At 51.2% G+C, this 27036-nt stretch overlaps 11 protein-coding genes across 11 annotated transcripts; 6 read left to right on the top strand and 5 right to left on the bottom strand.

Annotated features, from left to right (window-relative positions):
* Positions 1 to 3832: 3832 nt before the first annotated feature.
* On the bottom strand, positions 3833 to 4996 carry CTRU02_208688 (methylenetetrahydrofolate dehydrogenase; the record flags this gene model as incomplete). Its single annotated transcript, XM_036724895.2, has 3 exons — positions 3833 to 3925; positions 3984 to 4716; positions 4797 to 4996. 3 exons carry the CDS (start codon positions 4994 to 4996, stop codon positions 3833 to 3835), a joined length of 1026 nt encoding a protein of 341 aa, XP_036583527.2.
* Positions 4997 to 6215: 1219 nt separating this feature from the next.
* CTRU02_208687 (DNA repair transcription protein) lies at positions 6216 to 10225 on the top strand (the record flags this gene model as incomplete). The annotated part of the gene is made up of 6 exons (XM_036724896.1): positions 6216 to 6303; positions 6370 to 6513; positions 6572 to 6634; positions 6688 to 7277; positions 7327 to 9105; positions 9158 to 10225. 6 exons carry the CDS (start codon positions 6216 to 6218, stop codon positions 10223 to 10225), a joined length of 3732 nt encoding a protein of 1243 aa, XP_036583528.1.
* Positions 10226 to 10833: 608 nt separating this feature from the next.
* On the bottom strand, positions 10834 to 11629 carry CTRU02_208686 (signal peptidase complex; the record flags this gene model as incomplete). Its single annotated transcript, XM_036724897.1, has 3 exons — positions 10834 to 11163; positions 11238 to 11521; positions 11590 to 11629. 3 exons carry the CDS (start codon positions 11627 to 11629, stop codon positions 10834 to 10836), a joined length of 654 nt encoding a protein of 217 aa, XP_036583529.1.
* Positions 11630 to 11987: 358 nt separating this feature from the next.
* Positions 11988 to 12945, top strand: CTRU02_208685 (DUF850 domain protein; the record flags this gene model as incomplete). Its single annotated transcript, XM_036724898.1, has 4 exons — positions 11988 to 12034; positions 12098 to 12492; positions 12546 to 12707; positions 12761 to 12945. 4 exons carry the CDS (start codon positions 11988 to 11990, stop codon positions 12943 to 12945), a joined length of 789 nt encoding a protein of 262 aa, XP_036583530.1.
* Positions 12946 to 13045: 100 nt separating this feature from the next.
* On the bottom strand, positions 13046 to 13799 carry CTRU02_208684 (DNA-directed RNA polymerase iii polypeptide; the record flags this gene model as incomplete). Its single annotated transcript, XM_036724899.1, has 4 exons — positions 13046 to 13280; positions 13337 to 13487; positions 13540 to 13735; positions 13788 to 13799. 4 exons carry the CDS (start codon positions 13797 to 13799, stop codon positions 13046 to 13048), a joined length of 594 nt encoding a protein of 197 aa, XP_036583531.1.
* A 732-nt stretch (positions 13800 to 14531) lies between these two features.
* On the top strand, positions 14532 to 16474 carry CTRU02_208683 (nuclear fragile x mental retardation-interacting protein 1; the record flags this gene model as incomplete). Its single annotated transcript, XM_036724900.1, has 2 exons — positions 14532 to 15604; positions 15655 to 16474. 2 exons carry the CDS (start codon positions 14532 to 14534, stop codon positions 16472 to 16474), a joined length of 1893 nt encoding a protein of 630 aa, XP_036583532.1.
* Positions 16475 to 17637: 1163 nt separating this feature from the next.
* On the bottom strand, positions 17638 to 18930 carry CTRU02_208682 (spt2 chromatin protein; the record flags this gene model as incomplete). Its single annotated transcript, XM_036724901.1, has 2 exons — positions 17638 to 18846; positions 18925 to 18930. 2 exons carry the CDS (start codon positions 18928 to 18930, stop codon positions 17638 to 17640), a joined length of 1215 nt encoding a protein of 404 aa, XP_036583533.1.
* Positions 18931 to 19830: 900 nt separating this feature from the next.
* Positions 19831 to 20284, top strand: CTRU02_208681 (60S acidic ribosomal protein P2; the record flags this gene model as incomplete). The annotated part of the gene is made up of 3 exons (XM_070205124.1): positions 19831 to 19989; positions 20049 to 20178; positions 20238 to 20284. The coding sequence occupies 3 exons, from the start codon at positions 19831 to 19833 to the stop codon at positions 20282 to 20284; spliced, it is 336 nt and encodes a 111-aa protein (XP_070061199.1).
* An 871-nt stretch (positions 20285 to 21155) lies between these two features.
* Positions 21156 to 23788, top strand: CTRU02_208680 (checkpoint protein; the record flags this gene model as incomplete). The annotated part of the gene is made up of 2 exons (XM_036724903.1): positions 21156 to 22937; positions 22988 to 23788. The coding sequence occupies 2 exons, from the start codon at positions 21156 to 21158 to the stop codon at positions 23786 to 23788; spliced, it is 2583 nt and encodes an 860-aa protein (XP_036583535.1).
* A 449-nt stretch (positions 23789 to 24237) lies between these two features.
* On the bottom strand, positions 24238 to 24864 carry CTRU02_208679 (mitochondrial 54S ribosomal protein bL21m; the record flags this gene model as incomplete). The annotated part of the gene is made up of 1 exon (XM_036724904.1): positions 24238 to 24864. One exon carries the CDS (start codon positions 24862 to 24864, stop codon positions 24238 to 24240), a length of 627 nt encoding a protein of 208 aa, XP_036583536.1.
* Positions 24865 to 25363: 499 nt separating this feature from the next.
* On the top strand, positions 25364 to 26521 carry CTRU02_208678 (ribosome biogenesis protein nsa-2; the record flags this gene model as incomplete). Its single annotated transcript, XM_070205123.1, has 6 exons — positions 25364 to 25626; positions 25689 to 25752; positions 25809 to 25910; positions 25989 to 26069; positions 26158 to 26253; positions 26363 to 26521. The coding sequence occupies 6 exons, from the start codon at positions 25364 to 25366 to the stop codon at positions 26519 to 26521; spliced, it is 765 nt and encodes a 254-aa protein (XP_070061198.1).
* Positions 26522 to 27036: the final 515 nt, after the last annotated feature.

Raw genomic sequence — 27036 nt, 5'->3', positions numbered from 1 at the left:
GATACTCGGGGTGACAGTTTATGATGCCGAGACGCATGGAAGAAATGGCGAGGGATGCGCACGAGTTGATCGTGCCCTACATAGCACGAGTTAAAGCGAATGAACGGGCTTGGAAGACGGGCTTGACTTGACATTGACTTGACGCTTGACCAAGTGACTCGCGGAGGCTAGACCGAGCCTGAAAGGACCGTCAAGTGCGTGGTCCTCCGTGAGGTATTAGTGGGTGCTATAGCCTGTACCTGACTGCCGAGAGACACTCTGGCCTCGGAAAGGATCGACGGGCAGTGAGTGAATAAGAAAAAAGTAATGAAAAGCAAAGCACGGTCAGACAATCATCAATTAAGCAATGACAGCAGGTGGATGTCCGTCACCCCAGCCCGGAGCCGTCAATGGAAAGAGGCGTTTTCTACTAGTATGTCCGTCTTCCATGGCCTGGTTTCTCTCCTGTCCGTTACTCCAGGATGAGGCTATGTGAATGAAGTGGGCAGCGAACTCACTCACTCACTTCCCTATAACTCAGTGTGAGAGAGACAAGGCATCATATCTGTACTTCCGTCACGACTGGAAGAACTGTACTGTTTCTGGGTCTTCGTCTCGAATCGATGTCGCTCCAGCCAACTAACTCGCTTTTGGGTGCCACCAGCTACCTGTACATAGTACTAGTAGTAGTCGTAATTCGCAGGTCCAGTCAGAGAACAGGCATTCCCCATGTCTGGCAGCCCTTTCCTCTTCGTAAAATTTTCCAAATTTCTTGCTCCAACAAAGAAGCGGAGCCCATGGTCGCGTATCCTGGTTTTGGACCGGTTCCCCCTGGATTGCACCCTTGGCTGCAGTGGCTTGCAGCATGGTTGCGCACATGGGGGCCCACATTGCTGGTGCTGAAGCCTGGGTGCCTGGGAAGAGAGACTTTGTGAAGGACTGAAAAGGCGTGTGTGCGTGTGTGTGTGTCCAGGACCCTGGCATACCATTCAGATACCACCAATCCTAGACGCTGTTATCATTTACGTGGGTGCCTGAGTCGCCTAGCCCTTATTGGGACAAGCGGCCTTGTTGTGCAATGTTCCTTCTTCAAGGTCCTGGGGCTCCTGCCCGTCAAGCAAAGTCTCACTCGAATGAAGTTGCAGGCTGATTGGGCCCAGGCGTTGGGGCTAATAACGCCTTGGCTCCTAAGCACTGACCAGCGGGTGGGCTCCGCGGCAGCGGGATAAACACCTTTCTACCCAAGTGATGGCTCCTGAAGTCCGTAGTTGTCCCCTAACCTCCGGCGACCTTCTTTCAGCTGCATCCCACCATAGTCCGAACGACCTCTCAAGCTCCCTGCCGAAATCGTAGCTGTGACTTACATGGTCTAACGGTGCTCGTCCGCCGCCTCAGTTTAACTTTCAATGTGGATTCCCTCAGTCACTACCTGCAGCTATCGGCCTTTCGAAGGAACGTCGTCTGAGCTTGACTGATATTGTAGCCTTTCGACACGACTGATATGCTTTACCTTGGAGTCCGTGGCCTGGTAGCGACATGAAGGGAATCATGGTTATTCCCTGGAGTGGATGCATCGCCCTGAGGAACAGCTTATTTTATCTTGACGATCTTTGCTGTGACGGAGATCACACTTTGAGAACTAAAGCTCAACGGCCTTAAGTGAAAGAGCTGATGATCATCCCCACGAGAAGAGGGGGAAAAGTCTGCCGGAAACAGCGCTGCTTTCTAGTGGGAATTCGTTCAACAGTATTGCACGGTGGAGTCATAACAGCTCTGGTAAGACGAATTTCGGCAATTGATCAGCCTTCCGCATCCAGACCCTGACGTGCCTGACTCTTCTGGTCTATTTTGTGCATGCCATAGATACTAAATCGGGGTGGTGGGTGCCCCTAATTTGGCTGGTTCTTCTCGCGGGGACACCGTATCAAACCAGCAGTGTAGGTAGCCGGTTCCTGGACTTCATCATCCATACCCGTCTGTCATCATTACAAATGGCACCGTTCCGATCAAAGGTGCCAGGCCAGGGTTTGCGTTGCAGTACGTAGTAGTGTATAATAGAGGCAGACCCGGGCAATGTTACTATGTCAGTACAACGAAATCATCACCGGTAACGTTGTGGAGATGGGTGCCCCCTTTGTTCAAGGGATGTTGGATGACCGAATATCAGCCTCCCATTTTTGGCGACAAGTACAACCCCTTTCAGGTCCTACCACATGTGACACTTGCCGCCTACGGCTCAGCCTCGTGGACGGCTCGTGGAATGCTCATGTGCCACAGCGGTCTTTATTGGCGTCGAACTCCCAGCTGCTTGGAGCACACAAATCCCAGATCGCACAAATCTCCGATTGCAGGTGGAGCTACCAATCCAACATTTTACTACTAACACCAACGGTCCAGCCGAAGCAGAGTAGCTGCTGGGTCTTCTGGAATGTCTCGCAAATTACACAAGCATGTCAGCCCATTGTTGGACACACCATCGCTTCCGGCCTCCTTTCCTTTTGGATACACTGTGTTGCATTCAATCCTGGATGCATTTGCCTGTAACACCTCTAGACCCAGAGGAGCAAGTGGCCGATGACATGGTCGCCAGTGAGGCCAAAGACTCACCTCCATAATACGAGCGCATCTTACACATCTGGCCTGCCGTTTCTCCTGCACTTTCAAACTAATGACGCCATTGGTCTTCAATCTGCTGCAGACACCCATTGAGATGGCTGTTATCATTCTTACGTATATCTCCTACCCTTGTAGTATCTCGTTAATCTGGTAATATTTTTGCCTTTTGGGATTGCCTCGCGTAGAATCTGAGCGCAGAGCCAATCTGCAGAAACATTCGGATGCGATCTTGCGATTCTCGACGAGCTGGCGGCATCCCTGTAGTGCTCGAACTGTTGGACAATGCCAGCGTAGCTAGCATTCCAGAACTGGCATGGGGAATGTGAGAGAAAACTTGAGGTGGAACGCCTGCGAACGTGATACCCGAAACAGGCTTCTTCCAACTGCACAGCTTGGGATAGTCAATCGCTCGATACAGGTAGATGATGGGTCGTAAAATCATTCCATGGATGTGTAAACCAAAGAGGAGATTGAGGTGGTATGCGGATGTAATCTGCCACATACTAGGGACGCGCCGGCGATTGGGGCTTGCGCCCGGATCTCATCGCCTGACTACATCTCATCTGGTACTCATCCTGTCTTGGCCGATCCATTTCTTATGTAAGATAAAAGTTTAATATACCCTGGTTTGGGTTTGCAGCAGCTGGTAGTTGATCTGCGTTCGACAACTCTCACGTCAAGCAGCCGTGATCGTCGCCGTGACACCGGTACTGTTACGAACACAGAGTGTGGTTTTACACGCCGTGAAAAGGTCCGGATTTATAGCCCGCCGCAGGTGTGTTTTCAGATACGGAGCGTCAACCCTCCGCTCCCGGCTTGTTCCTCCCTCCTCCCAACGAGACAATGTCGAGACAATGTCGGCGAACCGCGATGCCGCGTCGTAACGCATGGCATGTGTGTATGCTCTTTCTACTCATGCTTTTGGCATGGAATCTACCAAGTTCGGTTTCCTCGTGTAAAAATTTGACTGATCTAATGCAAGTACCAATCCCATTGACAATGCCACAAACAACGTGTGTATGTCTTCTCTATGTTGAAATGTCTCCGCCTATACCCATTTCTTGTATGCTTTTGTTTTTCTTTTTACCCAGCCGTGATGTGAACTTCAATGATCCTCCCGTATGATGAATCAGGTATAAACAATCAGAATGCTTTTTAAGCCAAACCGCAACCCTTTTTATGAATTTTCGCCCCCCGTGTTAGCCTTGCGGCGTGTTCTCGAACCTCAGAAACCTTCTTAGCCCTCGGTAAAGGCCTCGCTTCTGGCCTGCGCAGTGCTGGCGTCCTCGTTACCGTTATCCTTCGTCGTAGGGCGGTTGGCAATGAGACGCTGTAACAATTAGTGGTCTGCCTTTTAGTAAGCATGTTTGTGATGGATGAATACTCACAACCAAGTTTCGCAGCAGGCAAGCAATAGTGACCTTGCCAACGGAGGGAACGTAGATGGCAGCCTTCTCCTTCACCGTAGGGGCGTCGAAGTTGCGGAAGGACGAGAAGTTGATGCATACGGCACCCTCGCGAATGAGGTCTGTGTTGATCTTGTACTTCTCGCTGGGGACGCCGCCAATAATGACGTCGCTGATGGGCAGGACCTCCTCCAGACCCCAGCCTTCCTTGTTCGTAACCTGGTGACGCGGCTGCTTAATGCCCTGTCCACGAGTGAAAAGTTGGACACCAGTGATGTCGACCGAGTAGACCGTGGCGCCATCGTTGGCGAGCAGGGCAGCTAGGGGGCGACCGTTAACCTCGGAGCGGTTGATGACGGTGATGGTCTTGCCGAAGAGGCGGTTGCCGGAAGCGAGAATGGGGTTGTAGATCTGCAGGTGCTCAAGGATCTTGACAACAGCGAGGGGCGTGCAGGGCAAGATGGACTTGCGCAGGTTCTGGGGCGGGTCCAGGAAGCGGACGTTGTGGTACATGTTGTAGATGTGCTTGTGGCAAAGACCCTCGACATCCTTAGCCAGCGACACAGTCTCCTGGATATACTTGTCGTGGATGGGGTTGCCGGGGAAGATGGGGTAGTAGACGATAATGCCGTCGACCTTGTCATCCTCGTTGGCCTCCTGGATTTTCTCCTCGAGCGCCTCCTTGTCTACACGACGCAGATCAAAGTTGAAGCCGCTGAAGAGGCTCTTGTCAGCTACCTCTTTGCACATTGTTTCCCGCAAAAATGACTTTGCAACACGCTAGGGCGCGCCTACTTCTCTACGCAAGTCTTCTGAGACCACTCGGCGTACTGGAGCGCAGCCGGGTCATCGTTGGCAAGGAAGGCCACAAGGGTTGGCTTGAAAACACCGCTGCCCTGCACCTTGGCGAGGGTCTCATGGACCTCAGCCAGCAGGCGCTTGGCGATAGTGTCGGCCAGAATGACCTTGCACGTCTTGGGGACCTCAGAAGCCATATTCAAGTTGTGATCGTCAAGACACTTGATGTGGCCTTGTAGAAAGTCAATTAGTGTGTCTTTCTGGATCGTAATGATTACTTACTATTTATCTGGTAGTTGAGTGAGTGCCTGTCGGAGTCTACCTCCAGATTAGTACTCGTGAAAGCCCCACCATATTCAACCCCGCGATGTCGCGTTCTTGGGGTAATGAAAGCGAGGAATTGGAATACTCACTGAGGAGAAACGTTTACTCTTGAGACGAGCGAGGACGTTGATTAGGTTCAAATTGGGCCAAGGAGAGTAAAATGAGGCGATAAAAATGAAAGAGGACGGTTCCGTAAAATGACCGTGAATGGCTCTGAGTCTATGGAGGGGCACACGCTCCGACTTCGACCTCCAAATTTTTTTTCCTTGCTGAGAGAGGACCCCGCGGCCCTTGCGCTTGGTATTACCCCTCCATGATCTATTGCCTAAAGAGGACTAGCTCCGCTATGCATTCGTCTACGAGCACATACTTGAACTTGCAAACAACAGTACACAAATGCTTTCATCGGAGCAAATTTTCAACTTAGAAGGCCAATTTTTGTACCTCTTTGGCAGTAGGTATTGGCTATTTTTCTTAGACATTAACCGCTACGGTTTGCTTTAGTGCAAATGCTAGAGGAAATTCAACAGGAAAAAAAGAAAAACAAACAAGGTTCAAAACACTACCGTTATCGGACTTTAGTTCCTCCAGGTCGTGATAAGGTTGATAAGATATACACCGCCTTCCGAAAGTGTATCCCCCACCACCAACGCCTGAGTAATTATCTCACAGCCAGTCCATCACCGGCTTTCGGTAGTGACGTGAAGTCAATATCGCCTATTGTGATTTACTGAACAACCTAGCCGTTGAACCGGCATATCTTGCACAACACCACCCTTTTCACCTTTACTGAGAGTTTCGACAGAATAGAACCCAGGATCGGTCTCTCAGCCTCATATACAGCAGGCATTTTGAGCAGGTGCGGGGAGACGTTCACAACCAAGTGTGGGTGGGCATCGCAACTTCACACCTTGACTCAAACACAGCCTCATCTACCATCTCCCTTTACCTTGGTTGTCAACAAATCTTCACGCCATAAGGGGTTTTTATGAAAGGAAAACCGTCGGTGTATTAAACCAGCCCTCAATTCTGGGATCTCTTGAATCAAAAGCACGCCATATTAGACCGCGCGGTTGAACGCAATTCAAAGCCATGGCGGACTTTCGGAAACTGGCGTTAGAGTATGTCCTCAGTGATGATGCAAACAGGCATTTGGAAATTTCAAAAGAGGCTGCTGCAGGTACGTCTGTCCGAGGGACTCGCACCAGCATAGCAACTTGAGTAGAGTGCTGACTATAGATTCTAGCAATCCAATCAGCACCCAGGCCCAGCAATCCAGTAGCACGATGGGTTGAGTCCATTCGGCCATGGATGCCAAGCGCCAATGATGATCAAATGGAAGATGGCGAGGATGGAGAGTCAAGCGGTGACGTTATTGCCCGGTCCAAAGGTGAAGGCACTCGTTGTCGAGGCGCAAGAATGTGGATGCTGACCATTCTCCTCTCTAGCTTTGAGCTTCTTAGCCGGAACTCTAGAACACCTGGACCCTACCTTCCTCAAGCCAGACCAGGGTAAGTTGATATTTATCGCCGAGCGTCCTGATTGCTAACAACAAGTCTTACAGTCAACCTTCTTGTTGCATTCTTTGGTAGCATGTTCAAGGTCGATCACAAAGCTGGCATCATGCCGGCAGCCAAGGCACTCGATAGAACAGCGAGTATGAAGGCTTTCCAGCCCCAAAAAGGCAATGATATCATACTCAGCGTATGCAGTCTCGGTGAGGACTTTAAGAATCAGGTCGCAGAGACCCGTGCCACAGTATATGAGCTTTTGGACCATCTGGTCACCAACCCCGATGTTGCAAGTGATTTGCAATATCAGCATGGAACCACTGCTGGTTTCATGACGGAGCTTCTGCAGCTTTGCCGCAATGAGCGAGACCCGAAATGTCTGATGATCTGGTTCGGAATTTTGAAGACGTTCTTGGTTGACTACGCGCCTGTACAAGAAGTCGTCGATGAGATTTTCAGCATTTTCTCAGCATACTTTCCGATTTCTCTGAGGACATCGCAGCACCCATCGGGAATCACCGCTGACGACCTGAAATCTGCTCTGCGAGAGTGTTTCTCGGCTCATCACCGCGTGGCGAGCAAGGCTATACCGTACCTGGTTGGTCGACTAGACCAGGGAGATAGTGTAACTGTTAACGTTAAGGTAAATGACTCGGCTGTGACGAAGGGGTCTATTGTTGACATCGGGACAGGTTGATATCCTCAAAACGTTGACCGCGTGTTTGAACAAATACGAGCACGTTCAACAGGGCATTACCCCCTTCGTCGAAAAGATTTGGAGCAGCCTTAAGTACGAAGTTCGTAATGGAGAAATTGAGGACACCATTAATGCCACTCTGGAAGTCATTCGAACTATCGCCAAAAGACTTACTGGGGATGAACTAAGGGATTTCGCTCTTACTGTTCAACGCGACTGTTTGGAGGATCTGGCCAACCCAATTTACACGGCAGCCTCGGGAAAGCTTCTTATTAGCGTCCACAGCGCAAAGCCGTCTGCTTTCGCTCTCATGATTGCCCCTTCCGTCACCCATATTAAGGAAAATCTACGCCATACGAAGTCGCCTGAGCACACGAAGAACCTGCTGATCTTGCTCAACTCCCTACTCGAGCTGCGTCAAGTCCTCATTGGCGGCGATGTGGAACTCAACGCAGAAGATGCTGCAGCTTTCAGGTCTACAGAGCCAATGCTTGCGCCGCTGCATAAACAAGCATACTTGTCCCCGTTCCAACAAGCAGTCCAGGAAGGAGCGCAAAAGGAGGAAATTACTATTGGACAGCAAGCAATCAAGGGCATGGGTTTGATGGTTTGCCAGCGTGCTGCACAAACAGGACATTCCAATCAGCCCATGCTTCCCGAAGCCACGCTTTCAGAGATCTGTGACGACCTGGCTAAGGTCATCCTCCAAGCACCAGAGCGATACGCGACGGACGAGCTTCGATCCAATCTGGTCGATGAGGCAGTAGTTGCTCTCCAGAAGGCTACTATGGCTTACCCGCCAGCCCTGAGTAAGCTTATCGAGGAAAGCTTCAGGATATGTGAGCCGTACATTGCTTCTCCCGAGACAACGTCAGTCATAGGCCTGGTTGAAACACTACAGCAAGTCATCCCCAAGCTGGCCTTCATTAGCTGTTCTGAGGTACCTCGGCAAGGGAGGAAGTTTGAAAACTATGTCCTTCTTCTTAGCATGTTACTCAAAAACTTGCAGTCGATGCTTGATGTCAAGGCCCCACCTCAAGTTTGGTCAGTGTTTGCCTCTGGAATCCACATGACAATGAGGTACTACCGCGACGCAACGCATGCATATATCCCGCGGTCCGAGGCACTCAATTTCGACGACAAACGATTCCATCCCGAGACATGGGTTGATTACGTTGCAGGGCGATACCCTGTTCTACCTCGTATTGACAATGACAAGTCCGAACCCGCAGCCGTTGGGGAGACGATGGACATCGATAGCGAGGAGTCAGGTCTGGACAATGCAAGTGACGAGCTGCATGGAGACTTTATCCTCATCAGTCTGTTTGTCGTGCGACAGCTTTACAGACGCACCACCAGGATAATCAGCTACGCCGATGACACTGAGCTGTCATTGGAGCTCAGTAGTGATTTTACCAGCAAAGATCCGGACGGCCGCAGCTTCGAGGACCGCTATCTACATTTCATTGGAACTATGGCCACCTTTGTCATTCGGGAAATGAACGAACTGGAACAGACTGCTTTGCTCCTGAATGAAGAGGTTGTGACCCTCTTCCGTGGCGATGATGAATATCTTCACAGTGATCCTGTCCAGGTACACCCTTGGGCAAATGCACACCTACGAGACGCAATGCTTCGAACGTTCAGTCCTGAACGCTCATACAGTATGCGTAACCCTCCAAAATTTCCGATTAGTGGTTTTAGTCACGGCCGCACTGTCGTGCTTTCCCTGGGCATTGTTCAGCCTCTGCACCCCACAGTGGTTCAGCGTTTGGTAAGTCTTGTTCCATATATCAAAAAGAAATAATTCATTGACCCCCAATTAGGTTGAAAGGGGAACTGCTCACCAAATCCTAATTGCCGGACTTCTATCGCGTGATCACTCAGCATCACCACGCTCTCGCCATGTTGTCTCTGCCATCCTGACTATACTGGCCAACAAATATCCCATTGAGAAACTGAGCGAGATTGTAACCATGATAGAGCATCAAATGAACTTTGTGGTCGGTGATGGAAGTCTGTCCAAGGAAGAAGAGAGCCAAACTGGCTTTCTTGAGCACGAGGCGAACAGGACTCCTGGAGGAAACCCAGCCCAGGCTCGTGCCAATCTGGCAAGGCCAGTATATGCAATCACCGCCGGTGTTCTCAGGCGATATACGGGCAACGCCTTCAAGCAGGTTCTATCGGCTATTCAACAGGGACCTGCCAACAGAGAGACTGGCCATATACTTGCTCGCAATCTTGAGATTGTGTTTGCCCCTTATGAGAGTCTGAAGAGGGACTATTTTGGACAAGTCAAGTCTCTGTGGCTTCAAAGGGCCTACTTTGAGCTCGTTAAACCGATGTTGGCCAAGGCCTGGCCGGCCGGCTCCAACAGCCCCGAAGACACGCTGATAGCTGCGAATTACAGTATTGCGGTACTCGCAGCAGTCAAGCACATTCCCTTCGCAATCTATGAAGATGACACAGAGGACCTGGTAAGGTTAATCCTCTGTGCCATTCGCTACCTGCCTTCTGGCGGAGATGTACAAGCCGGCCTCCAAGTTTTGGAACAGATTGCACAAAAGTCACCCGATCGCATCAAGCCGTTCCTGAAGAGTGTAATCGATGCTTGCATGTCAATCTGCACTCGAGGCGGGTCTCGAACCAGTGATGACTCCTCGTGGATGCCAGCTGGCTACATGCCGTTCGACCACTCTAGCATTCACCAGGCGCAATGCCGATGCCTCGTCATCCGTCTTCTGGGTCTTCTTCCCCCACAGTTTGAGCACAGGCATCTGCTCGACTCTGCATCTCATGTCCGCCGTATGTTGTCGCAAGCCTCTGGTGACCGCGTACGTGAGGTTCGCAAGGCTGCCCTTGTGGCTCGTGCGGCTTGGGCCGAAATCAACTAAGGCTTCTGGACATAATTGCATAGATATATAGGTGCCTTGGACAGGTGTAGTGAACTTTTGGTGCGGCCTGGAGGTACATAGATCCATCATTATGGATACCATGCCGGCTTGGCAAGGCGTTCAGGGGCTACGGTCGAAGCTAGACTAGAACAACGCGTAATGAAACGAACATCAAGCTTGACAATGCTATTTGGACAATCATGATTTAACACTGAGCCAGAATGCCTGAATCAAGAAATGGGATAAACCTATGAGTCGCAAAGCCATGAAGCTACCTGCTATAGGAATTTCAGATCGGGCAGTGGCCCCCCGATTCACACTAACATGCTAGACCTGGCTTCCATTATCTTGCAAAACGGAAAGCCTGGCGCAACCGTCTCTGGCATGCTGTAAAGGCAGACGTGCGCGCTAGAAGAGCCCGCATGATGACGATACTGGGACACAGTACTAGTAACGACGCCGCTTTAGAATACGTCCAATCGATACAAGTTGCAAAGTTGCAACTAATGTGGCATGCTTCTGGACGCTCCTGTTCAATCCACAGGACAACAACTTTGTTGCATGTAATATAACAAACATTAAAACCATCACTGGCCAGAGCTAACCAACTACGCCTTGCGTCTCTTGCTGGAGCCCTTGGCAGCTGCCTCAGCACCGCTTCCTGTCGCGGTACTCTCAGCATACAAGGCGTCTAGGAAGTCGGCAGAGTATGGCTGGGAGGAGGATTTAACACGCTTCGCGTCGAGCTTGCCGATGACGGGAATATCGGTCGCCAGAATCTCCTGGAAGGGCGTGGCGACGAAGTGACCCTGGGAGTCGAACCACTCAGCAAATGGCTTTGCAAGTTCAATTGTCTTCTTTTCGCCGTTTTTCGAGGTGATGGTAATCTTCATGTTGTAAATGGGAACGTTCTTCTTTGTGGAGGTTGCAATATTGATCTATGCCGCCCCAGTGTAAGTCATGATTCTAGTACGGAGAGTAAGAGAAAGAAGCGTATAAGGTTCAATATTACCTTCTCGCCTGAAGGAGAGGTGCCCTCGTACACAGTACCGGCCTCCTTGAGCCAGATCCAAAGGGTTAGAGCACCGTTAAGAATCGAGTAGATCACAACAGCGGCGGCTGTGTAGTACTTTGTGCTGTCGAAGCCAAACTTGTAGTCCCAGCCGAAGCAAGCAGCGGCAATTAAAAAGGCACCCCATCCGAGTGCAAGGCGAACATCGGTTAGGGTGTGAGATTGGGTAAACTTAAGAGAGTTGAGGTAGTTGGGGAGCGCATCGTCTGAGGTGTTCTTCAGATCTGGAGACATTGCAGTGTTAGCGCACATGCGACAAAGAAGCTGATTAAGTGGAAGAGCAAATACGTACCCGCTAGATTATGAACTGTTATTCTTTCTGAGGATGACATTTTGGCTGTGAATTTTCACCGGGAGAAGAATTCTGCTTCTTGGGTTTTTGCTTTCTTGCGTTGTACAGAACTTAACGGGCATGGAGTTTAAGTTGGTTTTATGTCTTGTAACCTCCAGCCTGGCTTCCGGGAGCTAGGACAGCTTGGACCCATGCGCGAATCCAAGACAAAGGTGAAAGTGGAAGGTGGTCTTTCGGCTGAGCGCTAAAACGTATTTCCGATGGAGCTCACCCTCCGCCCGATGATAGAGTACAACGTCGGCTTGGAGCTCACAACCACTTGGCTATCATCGCAACTACAAGCGCCACCACAATAATTTAATTATTTTGCCCGGTTCTTCGAGTCAATTAAGCCCAAAATGGCCCAAGTTCCGGTGCAGACGATTCACCGGGATCCCCAGTTGTTGTACGCATCCCTTCATGCATGCTGTTACTCGCTTACCTGCTAACCAAATGGCTCGTCAACTAGTTACTGGATTCTGTTCCCAATTACCGTTGTCATGATCTTGACCGGTATCCTGCGACACTACGCAACTGTGTTGCTCGCAAATCCACCCAAGAAGCTCGATAAGCCGGCGCTCCGGGAGCAGCGCGCGATGATGCATGGTGTTGGCGTTCGCACCAACCACCACGTTCTCTCCAAGAAGTCGTTCGAGGCACGCCGTGATACGCTTGTCGCCGCCTACGAGTCCGGCGCATATCTCAAGGATCCTGACCGTCAGGGCCAGCCACCTGCGAACCCGCTCACGGATCCTGGTGCGATGGACGGCATGATGGGCATGATGAAGAACAACATGGCTATGATCATCCCCAACACGCTTATCATGAGCTGGATCAACGCTTTCTTCAGTGGATACGTCATTAGTATGCTTGGCAATTGCTTCCCGAGGATATTTTACCGTTGCTAACAATAGCAGTGAAACTGCCGTTTCCCATTACCATCAAATTCAAGAGCATGCTACAGGCTGGTGTCGCGACCAAGGATATGGACCCCCGGTGGATGTCCAGCATCAGCTGGTACTTCCTCTGCATCTTTGGTCTGCAGTCTGTCTTCAATTTCATCTTAGGAAGTGACAATGGTAAGCTTACATCCTCCGTACGTTATGATGGGCAGCACACTGACACCATGTAGCTGCTAGCCAGATGGCCCAACAGATGGGTCAGATGGGAGGTGCCCAAGCGGCTCCGCAAATGTTTGGCCCTGGTGTCGACCCTGACAAGCAATTCAAGGGTGAGGCTGAGAATATTGCTGTCGTTGACCACTACTCTGTTTTGGATGAAGTGGAGCAAAGGCTGCTCTCGGGTATCAAGTCATAGAATTGTAGAGCAATATACATCCGTGCCGCCATGCGCCATCCGCATTTTTTCCGTAACCAAAGGCCTTTACACCGGTGAGACATTAAGGACCTCCCAAATACTACTCGCTGCCCTGTCCGTCCCACCAGAGGCATACGCCCAGACCCTCCATTGCCATTGTGCCCTTCACCTTATAAGGTGGTTTGGGCGGAGCGGCCTCCTCTCCTTGACTGGGGCCCGCGGGCGTTTGGTCGTGCCACTCTTCGTCAATAACCTGGAATCGAACCATTTCGTGGTTGTCGTAGAAGAGCCTGTCGCCTTCAATATTCCAGATCCAGAGCTGTTCTGAGTGGTTGCTTTGACGTGTCAGCCTGCGCTCAAACATGCGTGCAATAGCAATGGTCTAGCTCACTATTCGGCACCTTCGGGAAGCTCATCAAAGGGGATGAAAATATCGTCAAAGAAATCCGTTCTCAGGTTGATACCGGCTGGCGTAGAACTCCTAATTCTGCCAATCATGACTTCTCCCTTGAATGGTCTGAAGACAATCATTCTAAACTCAACTAGAGAAAATCAGCTGCAGTGTTACTCGCTATGGGAAGTGCCTTCGCCCACCATTGACATTGACAAGGCCTGTGCCATGACCGATGAGGCCTTCTGATGTCCACAGGATGTCGTATAGGCAGATGCAGAGCCCGATCTTCTGGATGACCTTGTTCGCATACTTTGCATTGATGTTATCCTCAATGGCATTCATACTCTTCTTGCGGAAATCTTCTGGTGCGATCTCCACCAGATCCGCGATTTTGGTCTGTAATCGTATTAGTGACAAGCCTCATTGAAATTTGCAACATTTCATTTACCAGTATGAACATGATGGGTGCTGGCGTCCTTGGGGCGGAGATGACGGAAGAGAATGATACCAAAGAAGATATAAAACGTCCTCAGATCACCGTCGTTCCACAAGAACGCCCGAAAAAAAAAGACCACACACAATTGTCTTTGGAAGAATGTCTGATGAGTCTACTTGGCTCACTCGAATCGCAAACTCGGCAAAATCGCGGGGCGCTTGGCGTGGAGTGGCCACCGTCTCACCGCCCTCCAGATACGATTGCAAGGTCTACCTGGTCTGTGCGGCGCATCGACTCAGCGGGCCATCCCCTAAGCCAACAATCAACCCGCTTACCCAATCCGCCGGAACTGTTATTGCGGCAACCGAAACCACCTTCAACTTTGCCGTGGAAAGTTGCTGGACTCCACCTTCTGCTCCAGCTACGCGTTAGGGAAACTGCAGACTGCATCAAGCTGCGTCTTCAACCTTGCGCTTCTCTTCTGCATTCTTTCATGTGTGCTTTGTACTTTAGCCTGAGTTTCCGACTTTAAGGTGATACGAATTTTTCAGTCAAATTGCGTCAGGCCATCTTTTCTTTGGTTTCCAGCATTCAGATACCATATCAACCACGCTGGGGATTCCCAAGCAAGCGATTTTGTCTTCAAACCCATCGAGTCTCAAGCTCGATTCTCCTCCTACTGCCGAATATCTCATCAGCATCGCGACGGCTCGAACCGAATCCTTCAAAACGCAGCATCGGCGTTCTACAGATAAGATGTCCGGTTACAACTACGGACCGCCGCCGCCACCGCCCCCGGCAGCACAGGCGAGTCATCCTGGCTACAGCCATCATAGTGGTCCTTATCAACACCACTCTAGAGGGAATGGAGCTCCCGCCGCTCGGGGCGGGCGTGCGGGTTACTCGTCGAATGGTCGTCCCGAATACCCGCCAGCCCCTCAGCCTCAATACGAATATAGTCGACAGCAGCCATATCCTCAGCCAAGCCCTGGCTACCCAGCTCAGCCCACCAGCGGCAGCTATCCTCCCCAGCAGCAATGGCATCAAGAACACGCCCATTCGACGCCCCAGCATGGCGCTCATGCTCCTACTCCGCTCTCAAGTTCCAACTACCACCCCAACTATGCCCCCCAAGTCTACTCCCATCCTCAACACGCCCAGCCGCCACCGCATCAGCCAGGATATGGCCCTCCACAACAGCAACAGTACGGACAACCATATCACAACCCTACACCATACAGTGCTCCCCAACAGTGGGCTGGTCATGACCAGCATGCCCAGAATCAGTACGGCGCTGGTCGCGGCCGTGGCGGCTATGGTAATGATCGTGGTGGCGCCCGAGCTCCTAGCATGAGTGCACCTGCCCCAGTGGCCTATGGCAACGAAGGAATACAGCATCAAGTGGGCGGTGGATACAGCCAACCATATGGGGACCCTCGCGCTCAACAGGTCCCCTACGCAGCCCCCCCTCAATACCCGTACCACGCTCCTCCTCCTCCTGCTCCGCACGCGTCGGGCCCTTCGCACGAGCCCTACTACAAGCAGGATGGGCAATCCGGTCGCGGTCGAGGCGGCTTCCGCGGAAACAACATGCGCGGTCGAGGTTTCCATCATGGCAACGACAGAGCGCGTCATCGTTCTCAAGGCAATCATAACCACAACCATCGCCAAGACGGAGGTTTCCACAAGCATGACAATTCCGCATCAGGCAAGAAGAAGAAGCGGAAGACTAACACCCTGGGTCTTACTCCCGGTCAAGACTCGGACTCGGAAGACGATGAGATGGAAGAGGAGACGCTTCGCAAGCTCATAGGATCAGATGCACTGCAGTAAGTTGAGTTAAATATACGGCTAATCCGTGACTGACGTTATGTGCCAGAGTAACTGATGTTGCCGCTTACATCGCCGAGCGGAAGAAGCGCTTCCCCACGGCTGCAAGAGTTAAGGCAAAGAAGTCTGCCGAGGTGGCAAATGGAAGCAGCGACAAGTTTGCTGCTGCTCTGGAGAAAGAGGAGAATCTTGCGAGCAAGCTGAGAAAACAGCTGGAGAAGGTGGAGTCGTCTATAAAACGCAAGCGTGAACAGCAAGACGAGGGTGATGAGATGAGAGACAGCTCCCCTATTGACCTAAAATCTGAAGACGACGAGCCAGAAGTCGTGTCTAGTCGTGTTCAGCAGGCCCCTCCTCCACCTCCTCCCGCAAAGAAGGCAGATGTCACAAAACATTGCAAGTACTACTCGACAGGGGGCACCTGTGGCAAGAAGGGCAAGTGCCGTTTTGTCCACGACCCTGCTGTGAGAGAGGCCGCAATCAAAGAGCGGGAGGCAAATAACGGCCAGCTTACGATCCAGCAGCGTTTGATCCTCAACGATAAGGACCAGGAAGACTTGACTGTACTTCAGTCAATACAATATTTGCGCGAAAAGGGTTTGATGAAGGATGAAGAGAACAACACCCCTAAAGGCCCAAATGGGCATCATACATCTGGCAACTCAACCCAAACACGTCAACAAAGCAGCTTGCCAGCTGCCCATTCATCACTCCCTCCGCCGCCCATGAAGCATCATAACGGCCTCCCTCCACATAATCCGCCTCCGTCCTCACTCTCCACCGGCAACAGTGGTTCCACTGTTCGATATAAAGGCTGGAATCTGAGTGGATATGGGAACTCAGGTCTCAAGTCGGAAGATCTCCCATAGTGTTGCAGATTCTTAGCTGCTGAGACTCTTGGGTGTGCGCATTGCGCCCAACACTTGCGTATCCTTTGACATTCGGTTGAAAAGTCAACTAACTTCCGCCGAGTTTGGCGGATTTCGGCGTTTCTGAGGGTCTCTTGCTTTGGCGGAGAAGTCAACCCGAACAGCAATCTGCAGCAGCAGCAACATTTGCATTTTGTATTTGTCTTTCACACAGATGCGTCAAGATGGGTTTAATAAGGCAGCAGAAGTTTTTCTAGCTGTCTCTTATACTTGTTTCTATGTTGCTTCCTCATCGGTATGGGCGGTTGCTTATTGGCTTTTTTTTTCCCCCACCGCCGCAAGCCGCTAGGTTTGCTGCGCGCAAAGTTTGCGGCCGTAGATCGCGTGTAACAACAAAAAACAACATCAGGGCAAGGCGAACGATATCATTGTCGTTTCTCACTAGACTTCTTCAGCAGCACTCATCCCAGTGGTTTATCGTGGTGGAAAGAGCTTAGTAGCTCCAGATGAATGCGCGTGCAAATATTAATGCCTGGACATGGAAGAGATTGACAAACATTGAAAGGCGTTCAGGGTGGACAACAACCTAAAGCAGCTTGACTTGATACCCCATGGAAGTTATGGCATTGGGGTTTCCATAGACTGAATACGAAAAGAACACTACATTCCAACAGCAATTTGGCCTCGCAATATGGCCTCGCATGGTTCTGCTACAGTTCAACTTGATTGTATAAGTGCATCAAACTGCTACGTAAGACAATTTCCTTTTTACATGAAACTGCGTGATTGCATTACGTGATTGCGGCTGAGTTAATTCCCTTCGCAGAGCTGCCAAGTCTCGGCAGTCGTTGAGGGAACCAGAACCAATACTCCTCCGGAAACCATGAACTTAGCTCTGACCAGTAAGCTGGTGCAGACGTAATAATATTAGGCTATTGTTTGTTGGCCCCTGAGGTATCGTTGCGCGCAAAGCACATATGTACCCTTTCCGAAGGACAAGTCGCCAAATGAAGCCGACCGTGCAGTGAGAATGTCCCCCGACCTAGTAATGACAAAACAAAATACAAAACGCCGTCGCTAATGTGATGCTACCGCGCTTACCGGTGCAAATGCCCATGGTGCCCAGGTCCAGTCCCCTGTGATACCGTCAAGCGTCAACTTGGCTACCGCCGTCCTCCTCGCTGTTGTTGTTCCCAAAACCTGCGCTTGCGCTCTTCTTTCTCAGCTTTGAGGCGTTTTTCTAATCTTTCTTCCTCCAAATCCTCCCTACGAGCCACGCGTTCGGCCTTGATCTCCTCCTCCCATACGTCATCCATGCCGGCCTCCATGTCTGAAGAGCCATCCGAGTCGTATGTATATCGAGGGCCGCCTTCGTCTTCATCGTCATCGTACTCAATGAAGTCGTCCAGGTCCTCATCTTCCTCTTCCTCATAGCGTGACCGTTTGGCGGAGCCGCCATAGCGTGGTGCAGGCCGGGCATTAAGAAGAGCACCTCCTGGAGCCGGCTTCTTTTTGTTGGAAGTTGCACCAGGTCTGGGACGGGCGGTACCCGTATATCCCGTAGTGGCCACAGCAGCCTTCTTCAGTTTCTTCTCTTGCTCCTCCTCGGCAGCACGTGCCTTTGCTGCAGCTCGGGGGTCTCTCGCTCTATCAACTGTTCCATTCCTCGCGGCCCCACTAGTACCGCTGCCATTACGTTGGGGAGCACCAGATGATGGTCGAGCAGTGCCTTGGAATTTCGACGGCTGTCTTGCCGCCGCACCCTTGGCTGTAGCGATCTTGGCATCCCTCTTTGCCTCCTTTGCCATTTCTTCCCGCTCTTTTTTAGTGAGGACCTTTTCGACAGGCTTATGCTGGATTTTGCCAACCTGGCCCATAGACTCCTGTGCCTTCTTTGCACGTGCTAATATCTCAGCAAACGATCCCTTCTTCGGAGCGGGGCCATCCTTTGCAGGAGCTGGAGTCGAAGGCGAGGGTCGGCTCGGAAGCGTAGATGAGACCCTGGAAGTAATAGATCCATTAGGTGGTCGGCTACTGGACGAGCTGGGCTTCGAGGTGATGTTGCTGTTTCCCTGGGGTCTGGATGTCGACGATGTTCGATCTAAAGGCCGAGCAGCGCTACCTCGATAACCAGTTGTTGTAGTCGTCGGCTTGTCTACAACTCGGGTGGCGGATTTTGGGACACCAGCAGGCTTCGAGGCCGACGACGAGCTAGGCAATGCAGTGCTCGTTCGCGGTGTCTTATTTGAAATTGCGCTGCGCAAATCATCATCGGCTTTCCGTTTCGCGGCGGCGGCGACGGGGGGCCTTGACGGCGCAGGCGATGTGCTTTGTGACTTGTCGCCACTTATTTGGGCGAGAAGATCTCCGATCTGACAGAAGCGGACGATTCGTTAGCAAAACAAGCGATTGCGAGCGGAAAACGCGAAGTCACGTGTCGTTGTACTTACTGGCATGGTGGTGATCTGTTAAAGCCAGATATCGTCAAGCAAGTGTCTAGATCGCTTGCACCGGCCGTCAGGATGCATTAGGCAGAGGCTTGAGTCATCAGTATGGAAATTACGAGAACACTAGGTTTCTGCGATTCAGCGAGCCTGCTCCCCTCCAAGACTTAGAGAGACGTAATTCAAGTGGTGATAGAACTACGACTCCAAATTCCGAAATCGAAAATCGCAGAAAATGGAAGGATGGTCGCGTAGCGCACTCAGCAGACGTCAGTAGTCGTAACAAACGAAAGATGGCTGTCGGGGGAAACAAAAGGAAGTGGCGTTGGAGTTGGCAAGTTTATATCTATTGGACGGGGGGGTGGAATCAGTGGTACTTCCAGCACCATTCTCTAGGCCTTGGCTTCCAGACTTTCGGAAGGTAAGGTTCCTCCTTTTCCGGTACCGAGCCTCCATTACCGCGCTTTCCACTGGTGGACATCAAGGTCCCATGCACCTGACAAGGTTCATCGGAGCCGACAGAAACGTGGCTAGCGAAAATCTCATAGAGGACACCGCCACATGCCCCCAGCCACTGAAAAATTGACCCCCGCCCTAAGCCCGCCTTAGGGTCGGCTATTCCAATTTTGAGCCCACACCTGTGACAAAAGGCGAAACTTTTTTGTGCATCCAACTTAGAAGTGTCAACCACCGTCAAATATCCTCCTAGGACTCGAAGATTCAGTCTCCGCCCAATTCGCGGTTAAATTGATTGACCTCTCGTGTTCTCGTCAACAAATTGTAAGTTTTATCCTGATGCCCTCTTCTCGTCGACACCGTGACTGTCTACATTGCTTGTCGGTCCTCGACGTTGCCCCCAAGTATCTTGAGAACATTGTCTGACCAGTTCGTCGCAGAGATACCTCATTCAAAATGAAGCACCTCGCCGCTTACCTCCTCCTCGGCCTCGGCGGCAACGCCTCTCCCTCTGCCAAGGATGTCAAGGCTGTCCTTGAGTCCGTCGGCATTGAGGCTGATGACGAGCGCCTCAACAAGCTCATCTCTGAGCTTGAGGGCAAGGACATCAACGAGGTTAGTTTCATCTCGGCGATTGTTGGTGGTGAAAGATTTTGCGCTAACTCAAGATACAGCTGATCTCTGAGGGCTCCAGCAAGCTCGCCTCCGTCCCCTCTGGTGGCGCTGGTGGTGCTGCCCCTGCTGGCGGTGCCGCTGCCGGCGGTGCTGGCGAGGCTGCCAAGGAGGAGGCTCCCAAGGAGGAGGGTAAGGATTCATGCCAGTTCCAATCTCACAATGCCATGGTTTTGCTAACCCCCTTGCAGAGAAGGAGGAGTCCGACGAGGACATGGGCTTCGGTCTCTTCGACTAAATACCCTGCTTACGACCCTGATGACCGGCCGTATGCCCCGATCTCATCAAAGAAGTCACGCAGCAGTTGGCCGATGCTTTCGCATATCGCAGGCATGGAGGGATCACCTCTGGGTTGGACTTCGGCACAGACTTGTGTAGGAAAACCGGCTAGATTCGGACAATTTAAAAGCTTGCTTCTTCTTTGAAAATGTTCTTTCCGCTATTAAAATCGTGATCTCGTTGATTTGGCCTTTTGATCGCACTAGCCTTGTTGGCGATCTGGCGTGCAATACCGCAACGCGGGCAAGGGAATGTTTATCACTATTAATTGCCAGCAATATCTGCGCGGGGCATCATTAGTAGTGTAGGGGGTCAGGTGGCTGTTGAGTGCACGAATATTTGTGGACCAATCCAGGAGCTTTGGCCTGTCCAACATGAGTTGGCAATCAAGCCCCCTCCGGCCTCAGGCATTGTGTTAATGCTTTTGTGCAAATTTCATGCGACGAGCGAAGAATGTGTCGCTTCACATTCCGCCTAGTATCCTGTTGCCCTGACAACTTAGTGTCTCTAACATACGCTCTCATTGGCCAACCCCTGCTAGCCCCAAATACTGGGAACGTCTTCGAATTCGACAAGGAACCGACACTTCCCCCCCAGCAATACAAGATGCCAATGACGCGCCGCATGAACTAACTTCTTCCCCGTTTTCAGTCTTTTGGATCATGGGCACCATCGACACGTAAAGCATCCCTTAGTCGACAGCAACAACATTTCTCTTTGGTGGACGGTGGCCATCCGTGAAGACGTGGAGGGAACGCGCCGATTTGCCCGGATTACTTTATTGCTCACAATTGCAAAACAACCGACTTCCTCGACTGTTCTGATTGAAAATGGATATCGCGACGGCTTCTCCCACCCCGATGGGTACCGCTGGGACCGGATTGTCACGGAGACCTTCGCAGAGACAAGGCCTCCGCAGGCTACCGTCGCGACCGCACCTTAGCCGAAGCGAATCAAACCCTGTACACGCGACAGCGCCCGCGCCCACTCTTTCCAAGAAAGCAGAATCGCAACAATACGCCATGCACGACAGCTCCGACGATGAAATTCCTGTGCCTATGAAGCTCAGTGCTCTCACCAAAGCCTTACTAAACGATGGTGGCTCTGCCGAACCCGAACGTGCACCCTCGCCGCCAAGAACGCGCCGGCGCGCAAGCAATCTCGCCGCGTCTACAACATCTGCTACTGAGGAAAGACGGTCCCTTCGATCCGGAAGTGTGCATGCCTATGAGACTAGATCTTCAAAACACTCATCCCCAGTAAGGAGCCGGGAAAATAGTCCCGTGCGAAAGAGAGTTGTCAGACTCAGTACTACACCGAAAAGTCTTGGCCAACTAAACCCCACGAAAAGGCGATCTACCTCGCTCTCGCGATCCACGACACAGCGTCCTCGTTCGAGGAGTCGACCGGAAAGTCGAGAACAGTCTTCAGACGAGAAACAAGAACCACCTCAGGATGTAAATACCCCTGCGCAAGGTGTCCGAGTTGTCCGTATTGCTGCTGGATCCTCTGGCAACAGAAGCCGACTTACCAACTCATCCGGCCATTCGCGGCGATCCGGCTCCCACCTTGAACAGGAGCACTCTGAAGAACCAGCAACTGTGGGTCGACATACCGCTGGTATCAACCCTGGCAGCATTTCCCGTCACACTTCTAATGTCGGAAGAAACATCAAGCCAGAAGATAACCTCGCATTGCAAAGTTCCATGCGTGTCAAGCGCGTCGGTAAGGTACCAGGAAGTTTCCTAAGTGGCCCTGCACGACGTGGCCGTAGACGACAAAGCGAAGAAGAAGCGGATGCCAATGGTGATGGTGAAGGCCTAATTTCTGGTCAAGACCACGACGGCCATGGTCATGAGATGGAAAACGACCTCGCATCTTCCTTTTACGGAAACGGCAGGCAACTTGCGTCAGGTAGCCCAGTCGCCCTCAGTGATCCTTCAAGAGCAAGTCATCGAAGACCTGTCTCATATGCGGAACCAGTTCTTCCTGCTCGACTTTCACCCCAAGAGAGGGTAGAGCCAGAAGAAATTCATTATAGGCTACCCCCTCCTCGTCCTCAAGTTCCATCAGCTCATGATCAGGAGAACGAACTAGCTTCTATACGCAGAAGTTCTAAGCCTCCAATCAGCATCCTCGCTGAGAAAGAGGCCGAGAAGCTCCCCAAACGACCTCTTAACGTTGAAGCTGCTCAACACCGACCTGCCACTTCTCCGGACCGGAAACCTCTATCCTCTCTCGCTCAGAACACGCCCCGAAGGCCGGCGCCACCTCCTCCCCCAAAGATGTCTGTACTTGATGCTGCTACTACGTCGGCTGGTGCAGCTACTACAACTCAAGCCAAACAGAGGCGAAACATTCTTCGCGTCAATGGAAAATCCTATACAAGGCTCGACTGTCTGGGCCGTGGCGGTAGCGCTAAGGTCTACCGCGTTACTGCCGAAAACGGAGCGATGTTTGCTTTAAAGAGAGTGTCATTGGAGAGTGCGGACGAGACAACAATTCGAGGTTACCGAGGAGAAATCGACTTGTTGGGCAAGCTTACGGGCGTCGATCGAGTCATTAATCTCTTTGACTATGAGATGAACGATGAGAAGAGGATGCTGACTTTGGTAAGTTCACGTGCCGCAACATGTCCGGGCCCTGCTAACGCAAGTTTTAGCTCATGGAAATGGGCGAATTGGATCTCAATACTCTTCTCAGAACTCGTCAAAACCCCGAATCGGCCAAATTTGATCCGGTTTTTGTTCGGTTTTATTGGAAGGAAATGCTTGAATGCCTTCAATCAGTTCATCAATTTGACATTGTTCATTCTGACCTCAAGCCCGCGAACTTTGTCCTTGTCAAGGGTCGCTTGAAGCTCATCGATTTCGGCATTGCCAATGCTATCCAGACAGACGAGACTGTCAATGTCCACCGCGAAACGCAAATTGGCACTCCAAATTACATGTCTCCGGAGTCGCTCATGGACTTCAATGCACCTCGAGGCGGTCGCGTTCCAGGACGCCCTAAGCTCATGAAGCTTGGAAAACCCAGTGATGTCTGGTCACTAGGTTGCATCCTTTACCAGCTCGTCTATGGAATACCTCCCTTCGGCCATATTGCCAACCAGATGGCAAGATGCCAAGCAATCATCAACTGGGATCATGTCATAGAGTTTCCTGCCAGAGGAATGGGCGGCATTCCGGTTCCCCCTTCCTTGATACGAACCATGCGGCGGTGTTTGAACCGTGAGGTTCACATGCGGCCAACCTGCGAGGAGCTTCTCCACGAAACCGACCCCTTTCTCTATCCTAATGAGCTTAGTGAAAAAGCACTCCCAATCGACGAAGAGCTCCTTGGTAGAATCATCCAGAGCGTCGTTACGAGATGTCGAGAGCGTATGCCGACTGAAGCCGAGGCAATGTCGGTATGGCCTTCAGCCTACTGGGCCAGTGTTAAAAAAGCCACGAATAGATCATGAAAACGTACAGGCGTAATTGTTGGAAAGTTGTAAGAAAAGGGCGTTATATGGCTGCTTGACTTTGGAATAATGATCGTGGGTAACATTCATAGCTTGGAGTTTCTTGGGGTTGTTGTATTACTTCTTGTTCAGCTGCTTGTCGCAGCTCTTTATTCCTTTTACACCTTGTTTTGATTCCTATAAGATTGAGGCGTTCAGTTACAGCATAGCACGTATTCCAACATTGGATTGGATCCGACGTCTTCACCAATTTCAGTTCAAGCCGTCTGGCAACTATTTTAAGCGCATATTCAGGCTACATGTCCGTTGCGTGAACTTGTTTTGTTTATCTATTGATACAGTCCCAGTTTAGGACGAAACTAGTACAAAGAATCATACGATTCTGTGACCTTATACACTTTTGCGTCGTACTCAAACAATACTTGGCAATCACCCAACCAACGTTCGAGCTATACCTCGATCTCATCGGGGCCGTTGATCTTCAATTCGCTGATGGCCAGCGTTGTGTAGCGATGTTTGCTCTTGACCGTCTTCACTTTTCTGTTCCTCCGCTTCGTCTTTTCCTTAAACCGCATGGGCTCGCTCTCAGTTCCCGTCACCACGGCCCGGCATTCGTATAGTCGCTCGTCGATATAAGGGGCACCCTTGAGAGTGTAGTCTCTGCTTCCGATGACGGAGGCGCGGTTAAGACGGAGAATGTCGCCAGGCACAACTCCAGGCATCTTGAAGGGGAGACGGACGCTGTCACCGGGCGTCACGAGGTAAGGGCGTCCGTGGATGTGGAAGGTGATGTAGTGGTTCGGCTGAGCAGCCAGGAAGGGGAGAACAGCTTGCACCTGTTCAGAGATAGGCGCAGACGGCGTTTTAGTCTCGACGGCTGTTTGTGCTATTGAGGGCTTCGCGGCGTCTGAAGGGGCGACGGTGGTAGGCGCATTCTGGGCGTTAGCGGCCTGGGACTCGACGATCGGCGCCGTGGAGTTGAACCTCCGAGCTTGGATTGGGAGGAGAAATGCTGGTGGGAGACGGGTAAGGGGTGTCCGAAGCTCCAGAACGGAGCGCAGAAGAGATCGGCTCATTTTTTTGGATAGTGTCGTGAAGGGGTTGCCAATTGGACCTGGCGTGTTTGTCCAATTGCTTTCTGACGTTTCGCGCGACCGGAACCCATCCAACATCGAGCTCAAAAAAGTTCTGGTAAGGTTGCCAGGTCCTTGGGTGTCGTCGGACAAATAGTTGTTCCCCACCTTGCACTCTTGGCATGCGCCTCCAGAATTTTTGAGGTCCCTCTATCGATAAGGTGAGGTACGGGACTTTTTTTTCTTGGAGCCAGGACCCGCCACTTCAGCCGGCATCGACAACAATCGCCCATTGTACCGGGTTTCTTTTGAAATCGTTTCTATTATTCTCGTCATTTTCTGTCATCCGTGCAGCACATCGCTTCATTTATATATCAAGTGTCATTTATTGTATCAGTGAAGTCGCCACGAGCGCAAATCACCCAAGATGCCTCAGGTACTGTTGGTCCGAATCTTGTGCAAGAGCCCAAAAATCTAACTATTCTGCTTGTAGAACGAGTATATGGAGCGCTGGAGAAAGCAGCATGGTCGCCGTCTCGATTACGAGGAACGAAAGCGCAAGAAGGAGGCGCGTGAGGGCCATAAGGCGTCGAAGGATGCGCAGAACCTGCGCGGTCTCAGGGCTAAGCTTCACGCGAAGAAGCGACACAACGAGAAGATCCAGATGCGCAAGCAGATCAAGGCCCACGAGGAGCGCAACGTTAAGACGAACAACGAGAAGGAACCCAGCGAGCCCATGCCTGCCTACCTGCTTGACCGAAACAAGTGCGTTCCCTGGATTGGCATAACATGTTGATAGAGGGCGGTCTGGCTAATGTGACATACAGCCCGAGCAATGCCAAGGCAATTTCTTCACAGATCAAGAACAAGCGTGCTGAAAAGGCAGCGAGAGTAAGGACATCTACTGCCCCGTCAACTGCTTGGGTTTGGCACTGACAAGGCGATAGTTTGCGGTCCCTCTGCCCAAGGTCCGCGGTATCAGTGAGGAGGAGATGTTCAAGGTCGTCAACACCGGCAAGAAGACGCATAAGAAGTCATGGAAGCGTATGGTGAGTGATTAAATAACCTCTCTTCCGTATTCTTTTTCTCGCTGGATATTTGAACATTCATACTAACGAACACGATAGATCACCAAGCCTACCTTTGTCGGCCAGAACTTCACAAGAGCGAATCCTAAGGCCGAGCGCTTCATCCGTCCCAGTGGTCTTGTGAGTTTCCTCCTGCGTCCAAATACTTGCCAGACGATGGTCAGCTTGCAGACCTAGACATGTGGCTTACTTCTCTTCTTCTTTTCAGCGTTACAAGAAGTGCAACTGCACGCATCCTGAGCTTGGTGTTACCGTTCAGCTCCCCATCTTGAGGTACGCTCTTCAACGGCTAAATGATGCCAAGGTGGAAGCTAACTTTGGAACAGTGTGAAGAAGAACCCCAATGCTCCGTTATGTAAGACGCACCATAGCAATGACGTTTGATCCTTTGAAAGCTAACTGTCCCTGCAGATACTCAGTTGGGAGTTTTGACGAAGGGAACTATCATCGAAGTCAACGTGAGCGAGATGGGTCTTACTACAGCATCTGGTAAGGTTGCTTGGGGTCGTTACGCGCAGATCACGAACGTGCCCGAAAATGAGGGCTGCATCAACGCCGTCTTGCTTGTTTAGATAGAGTATGGTTGAGGAGGAGGATTAAGGGGTATTGAACTATAATTGGCGTCTGGAGTTTCGGCACCTCGAAAAAGGGGTTGGGTGGATGCCTTGAAAGGACGATAAGATCAACTAAACCTAGGTAGATGAAACAAGATTCCCATTTGTGCCTGGAAAGAAATCATGAAGAGGAACTAGTAGAGCTAAGGCTCGGAAGGCAAACAGCAGGTTTCTTTTTCGTGCGGCTCGCAGGGGAAAAAGCACGTAGAATATGTCTCCAGCATCCACAGGGTTTTCTGTAATCTCACTCCGAGCGTTTAGGACGAAGTTGAAGGAGTCGTTGGACACTTTGCTCCAGCTCGGTATACAAGAGTCTTCTATGAGGAGGAGAAACGCAGTCATATTTTTCCAAGGCTCGTGCCGGATCAAGCTATATGCAGTGTGAGCTTTTGACATGAATCACTGAATCATTTATGATGTAGTGGAAGAACATGCCAGAGCCTCTGTTAGTCACTCCAGACCGACCAAAAAAC

Source organism: Colletotrichum truncatum (assembly GCF_014235925.2).
Source record: "Colletotrichum truncatum strain CMES1059 chromosome Unknown Contig_0005, whole genome shotgun sequence".
Lineage (NCBI taxonomy): Eukaryota > Fungi > Ascomycota > Sordariomycetes > Glomerellales > Glomerellaceae > Colletotrichum > Colletotrichum truncatum.
This window is presented reverse-complemented; position numbering and strand designations above follow the sequence as displayed.